Genomic DNA, 6,000 nt, shown 5'->3' with positions numbered 1-6,000 from the left:
TAAATGCACTGTAAGTAGCCACTGTGCCAGTATGGATTACTCAGTTTTGCTAAAATTTAGGAAGATACACTTTCTGTCACAAAGCCAGAACTTTATTCAGATTATCTTCAGCAGTTAAAAGTTAAAAACTCTCACTAGACCATATAACTACATATTTAAATTAGCCATCACAATAAATACAATTATTAAGTCAATGCACTTTTTTTTTTTTTTTTAAAGGAACCTATTGTCAATATAGCTGAATCATTTTGTCAGTTCCCTTTTTATCTTCATGGTAACACTACTTATCAGACAGCCAAAAATAGTGACTTGTCAAATATAGCTGGTTGCTTCACAGCATTTGATCAAAGGTGTAAAACTTTACTGTGAATACAGGCTGGACTAGTTCAGTGTAAGATAACAGAGATAGATGAAAAACATGCAACTAGTCCAACAATCTAAAAGCCTGGTTTAAATAAAACGTTCGTGCTGCTTGTCTGAAGTTTCCCCTATGACAAACATAATGAGATGCGATAAGAACACAATCATATTTAATCTACTTTATTATCAATTAGGATCCAAGTCCCATTTCTTCGAGTACCGATTGAAGATGTAATGGATCGAGCCGGTGCCGCTCTGTGCTCACTTGGCCGTGTCTGCACGGCGACTGGAGAGGAGTGGGAGAGGGAGGGGAGAGAGAGCAGCGCAGCAGCGGGCAAGCCACCAGCCCTGAAACCCAGAAATAAAGGCGAACTTAGCTTGTACGCGCAAGAATAATTTACTGTGGTTTACGATATGGTAGTTCGCATTGACCAGCGTCCCGTTCCGAGGATTTAGGCGATAGGGCTGCGTCGTTTGTGGACTCTACGCGAGACGGCTGGAAACTCAGAAGGAAAGAAAACAACAACACTGGAAAAAAGACGGGGGTTACACACAACAGTGACAATAAAACAACACTCCCCGACAAGTGGTCTGCCTGCTGCCGAGGGTGAAGTCCGAACAGAAAAAACAGGAGATTTTGGTGAATTGTAATTCTTTTTGAAACGTTTTAAATGTTAGTTTCCAGAGAGCGTTTCTGTGTGAACTTTAAACTCAGGAAACAATGAAGACATAGCGAGCAAGAACTCATCAAGTGTCTCGAAGCTGCTAGCCATCCCGCTAGCGTTAGCTGGGCTATCTCGCAGCGAGCGAATGCGAGGCAAAGCTAACGCCCGCTAGTGCAGCCAAGTAAGCTAAGTTAGCTTGTCGGCTAATGTTAGCTGGCTAGCTAAACGCGTTTTTGAGAAACTTTTCGTGTTGTTTCCCCGGAGCCCAAACACTGAAGGAGTATTGTAAGAACAGAGGGGAAGGGCAGGTTCCCTTCTGGACTTTTTCCCCTCTACATATTTTCCTAATATGATGGCTGCGGAGGTCAGCAGTGAGGATACGGGCTCGGTCACGACGGGGACAGGGGTGGCAGGCGGAGGAGGCCCGGAGACGGCCCCTTTCCCCTACTATCCCAAGTCGAGCAGAGTGCGAGTCACCGATTTGGGACAAGGACCAGCACCAACCCTCCGCCAACATTCAAACACCTCTCCGGACTCACTTCCCGACATGAGCATAATCTATCCCATGGCTAGTGGGGATATGACCGGACCAGTGCTGTCCGCAACAGGGAGTGGCGGAGCAGGAGGTGGACATTCAGTTTTCCAAGGAACAAGCTCAGGGACCGTGGGCGGCATTTGCTGCTCTCCCACTTCGGAGGGTCCAGCTAGTCGGTTTTCACCCACATCAACAGGCCCTGATGGGCCCACTGTCTTCCCCCCACTGCCACCACCACCTCCTCCCCCTCCAGGCTGTGGAGGGCTCGGCGGCACTATGGATGAAAGCGACATGCAGGATGGACCGGAATACGAAGAAGAAGAGGTGGTGTTCCCCCTCTCTGCACCTCCCACGAACCAGTAAGTACACTATCAATAAACTGACGACTTGTTCATTGACACATAGAAATCAACATTTTCAAGCATCCTGTAGTTTTTGTTGAGTTCATTTCCTTCCTGTTAACACTTGATGTCTGATTGTGACAGCGTTGAGTCCTGCAGGTTCGGTAGTGACATGTGCTACCCAGGTATCGTCAGTCATGATCCTGATTGGCTGCACACTATCCTGACTCCATGTACAGTGGAGTTTTATAGCCAGTAACCAAATAGTTGTGACCATGAAATAATCCCAGTTTAGCAAGACCTGTTACCTACCGTGTGTATTTGTTGTATTTGCAATCAAAATTACTCAGGCTGAGTTGAGTTGGTCGCAGTTTAACCACATTATTGTTGGGTGTAATTGTTTCACCCCTGTTCAAAATGAACCTAACAGGACAGAATACAAACCTCACAACGAGAACTGCTGTGCTCAGGATAAAGTTGCCAATTTCAAGCGTTTCTATTGAATAAATACCAAATTATTGATCAGTGATTGCATTAAAGTTGATCAAACATGAGTAGAGTATTGACTGTACTGAGGCACATCTTGCAACATAACCCAAGAAATGGGTAAGTATGTGATAAGAAACACAAATACTTTGTTTGATTAATCAACACTGAATAGAGGGAAATAATGCCATCAGGCACATTGCTTCTCTTGCTCCTGAGCCTCTTGTCATTATTCAACAAATGGCCTGACAAAATTAAAAAGATTCAATGTAATAATTGGAGAATTTACAGTTTCTTTGGATTACATAGATTAGAGGAGACAAAAGATACAAGACACTTAACAGCAACAGCAGCAGCGATCAACAGCTGTAGTATACACATGCCTTTATTAGGTAGAAGAATTTAATTGCTTGTTGCATTGTCCTTTTCGTTAAGTGTTACTGGTTTTTGTTTACAAATCTACACCCACCTAGTAGTGGGTTAATTGTGCGGTATTTTCATCACAAATAAATCACATGATCAGTTTCATAAGCAACGATAATTTGGCAGATCAGTTTTGCCATGAAGGAGTGGTAAGAGGAAGCAGCTAAAGTGAACTGTTTGATGAAGAGTTGCTGGTGACAAGTGCTTACTTCACTGTGGGTGAGGTCAGTGCACGTTATCTCTGAATTGTGCCATTTCTGTCGTACCAAAAACCAGTTGTGTCACGGCCACTGATGCTAATCACAGTTGCACTCAACTGAATTGAGTTCAGTTTGAGTCGAGGTGCAGACAGCACCTGCAGGTACAGACCTGATGTCCAGATGATGCACAAAATACACCGTTAATAGTATATATATTTATTTAATCAAATGGTTAATTTTGATGAATCAAATCAGCAGTCACGGTTTACATTTGTAATCCAGAGTAAGTTGAATTATTTTCAGTGAAGTATTGTTCTGTCATGCTGCATGGGAAATACAAATTGAAAGAAAAATCTAATGTTTCCGCTTTGCTGCACAATCGTTTACTTAAAGCCAGTCACAGTCCTCTGGCATAATGGACATTAGGTATCATAAATATAACATTTTGTTGCTGATTAAAGTGAGATAAGCACAAAACAGGGTATTTGCAAGCCTTTTTTGATTGCAGCAGGGAAAGTGCATCCCGAGCTTTGTATTTTAGAATTGCATCTCTAATTATAGGCATTTCTATGAATTTATCAGGCATGCACTCCAGCACATGTCCAAACGCGTGTGTGCTGGTGTTGTAATAACCTAAATACAGCTCTCCCATTTGTTACAGTCTCATTAGAGAAGTGCTGAGCTTTGTCATTTCTGGCCCTCATACTATAAGATATGGAAGTGACTGGGCCCAGAGTGTGGATTCAGCTCTTATTTTAGGAGCCACCCTATATCTCCCTGTCAGATTACAGAGGAAGGGGAAGGCCAGCATTTCACCATTCTTGCCTGTACTGGTAATGAACAACCCCAAATGGAATTAACTGCAGTTGAATCAAAGTTCTTACATATAGTACTTGTGTGGAAATAGTAGTTTTGCAAAGGGCATACAGACTTCTTCATGGGTTTGCACTTGGATTCCAGTTTATCAACTTGCAGGGTTGCCAGTGAGGCAGTTGAACAGTTGTCACTTGTGCATGAATGGCATTGATTTTCTTTGGTCTTGCTTGTTTCACAATGAGAGACTTGTTGTCAAATGTTTCTCTGCCGCGTTCACTAACACATAACTTCACATGCTGGTGAGTCAAAATGAATCTGCTCACGCTCTCACTCTTGCCTGCTCTGAAATGTTTTACTCAACCGTGTTGTGCAAGGCACATTCACAACACAAGCTTTTCCTCTTTTTTAGGTTTGTGGTTTTGGTGAATTGCTTGTAGTGGTGGGGAATGCACCAGAAAGCTGGACCGCATAGCTTTCTTTCCGGGTTATTATTAGCCACAATTTCCCAATAGGTGTTGCTAAGTGTGCTACAGTGTTTATCAAAATCGGGCCTACCCGTATGGCCTTTATGGATGTTGAACTTTGTCCACATCAAACTGAAAGATGTTGATATGTCGACGGCGGTGAGAAACAGCCTGGTCTTTTTATGTGCTATGTTCTTTCTTTCAAGGCTTACGTTATAATAATATTCAGGTCAAAAGTTGAGTCTATATGCATGTCTGTGCCCATCATGACAACACCTGCCATTGGCAATACAAGCAAGGCCAGAGCTAGGCACACAGCCTTCATTCATCCTCTTGTCTGGCAGTGGGTGCCTCTCGAGAAAGACAAGTAATAAGGTGCTGCCTTTGCCTTGTAACGATGACCCAGTTAAAGCAGGGGTCTGTGCCTCCTTCAGGATGTGCCACTGATCCACTGTGATATACACTGTGATTGCTGTCCTGTAGAGGATGCCTAATGTAATATGCAGTGATTCAGGCAAAATGCACCGCGGTCATGGGCATAGCTCAAGTTCTGGCCCGGAGGCAATAAACTGAAACTCATGGCTACATTTTATGCCATAAAATCAGCTTATCTCGTGTCACATTACGGATGTGAACATCCAAGTCTACGCGTAATAGATGACATTCATATTTTTTTTTCACGATGGACTTTTTCCCCCTGACTGTGCTTATAATAGCATATGCCACTGGCAAATCTACCACTGGCAGCTATGGGTGTCGCATTCACAGCTGACTACCCCGAATGATTCTGAATCTCACCCTGCCCCTTCAGCTGTGTAGCTAGCTGTGTGTGCCTTCTGTAATCGGGCTCCAAGGCTGATCTTGTATTCCTTTGAGTTATGTTAGCAGCCTGCAAAGTGCATGTTCGAGGAGCGATGGTGGAAAACTTCCACACTGTTGTAAGCGGCCCCGCTGTGTGTTGCACGGTGACTGTGAAAGCTGAACTTGGCACATTTGCACTGTGCGGTAGAGTGAAATTGTTTGTGAGAGTGAGAGAGAGACAAACAGCAGTCACATTCATTCACACCTCTGTACAACATTGTGTCATTCATAAACAATGGATGCAGCACAGCGGTAGGAATTTCACACTGGCGGCAGCTTAACGAAGAAGCAAAAATGAAGATGTGAGGTGGCCTAACAGTGCGCGTTCCTGCTGCCAGTAGAAACCTCCGGCCCAGTGCCTGAGCTTAAACAAACAGCATGTTGGGAAACGAGTCGTTGATTTTGAGTTTCCACGAAGATTAGTGAGGATTGTAAGTCATAAAGGGTTTCCCTGAGGAGCTGGTGGTAGGAGGAATGAGAAAACGGGGAAAGAAAAGTTGGATTTGAAGATCAGTGGCTATGTGAACGAATTTACCAGATTTAGCAGTTGGCTGTGGAAACGTCTCTGTAACTGCAGTGTACTTGAGTACACACACTACCTAATTGCCCTTTGTATTGGGTGGCAGAGACAACAGAGTTTTGAAATGGCACAAGGATCATGTCAGATAGCTTAACTAGGTTATAGGAGATTGTTCCCAATGGCCAAAATGTTGCGCTGCCTTTATAGCAAAGCAGGGTCTTTATTAATGGGATAGGTCATTACATTACTCTGTGGTCATTACGCAGTTTTGATGACTGATGAGCCCAGCAATTAGTATTAAGCCTGTAATTTCCTGTCGCACATTTTGA

The 6,000-nt window shown here is 43.6% G+C and overlaps 1 protein-coding gene across 2 annotated transcripts in view; it reads left to right on the top strand.

Annotated features, from left to right (window-relative positions):
* The first annotated feature begins 639 nt into the window (after positions 1–639).
* rasa1a (RAS p21 protein activator (GTPase activating protein) 1a) overlaps positions 640–6,000 on the top strand; it is a 27,476-nt gene continuing 22,115 nt past the window's right edge. Inside the window, exon 1 of one of the 2 annotated variants that reach the window (XM_076731865.1) lies at positions 640–1,919. In XM_076731865.1, the coding sequence (XP_076587980.1) occupies positions 1,375–1,919 (545 nt within the window). In that variant the 5' untranslated portion in view covers positions 640–1,374. The remainder of the gene's footprint in view (positions 1,920–6,000) is intronic. The other variant, XM_076731866.1, reaches the window with a different exon arrangement.

The sequence above is a fragment of the Chaetodon auriga genome, chromosome 5 (assembly GCF_051107435.1).
Source record: "Chaetodon auriga isolate fChaAug3 chromosome 5, fChaAug3.hap1, whole genome shotgun sequence".
Classification (NCBI taxonomy): Eukaryota; Metazoa; Chordata; class Actinopteri; order Chaetodontiformes; family Chaetodontidae; genus Chaetodon; species Chaetodon auriga.
Note: the sequence above shows the minus strand (reverse complement) of the source record. Positions and strands in the feature narration are given on the sequence as shown.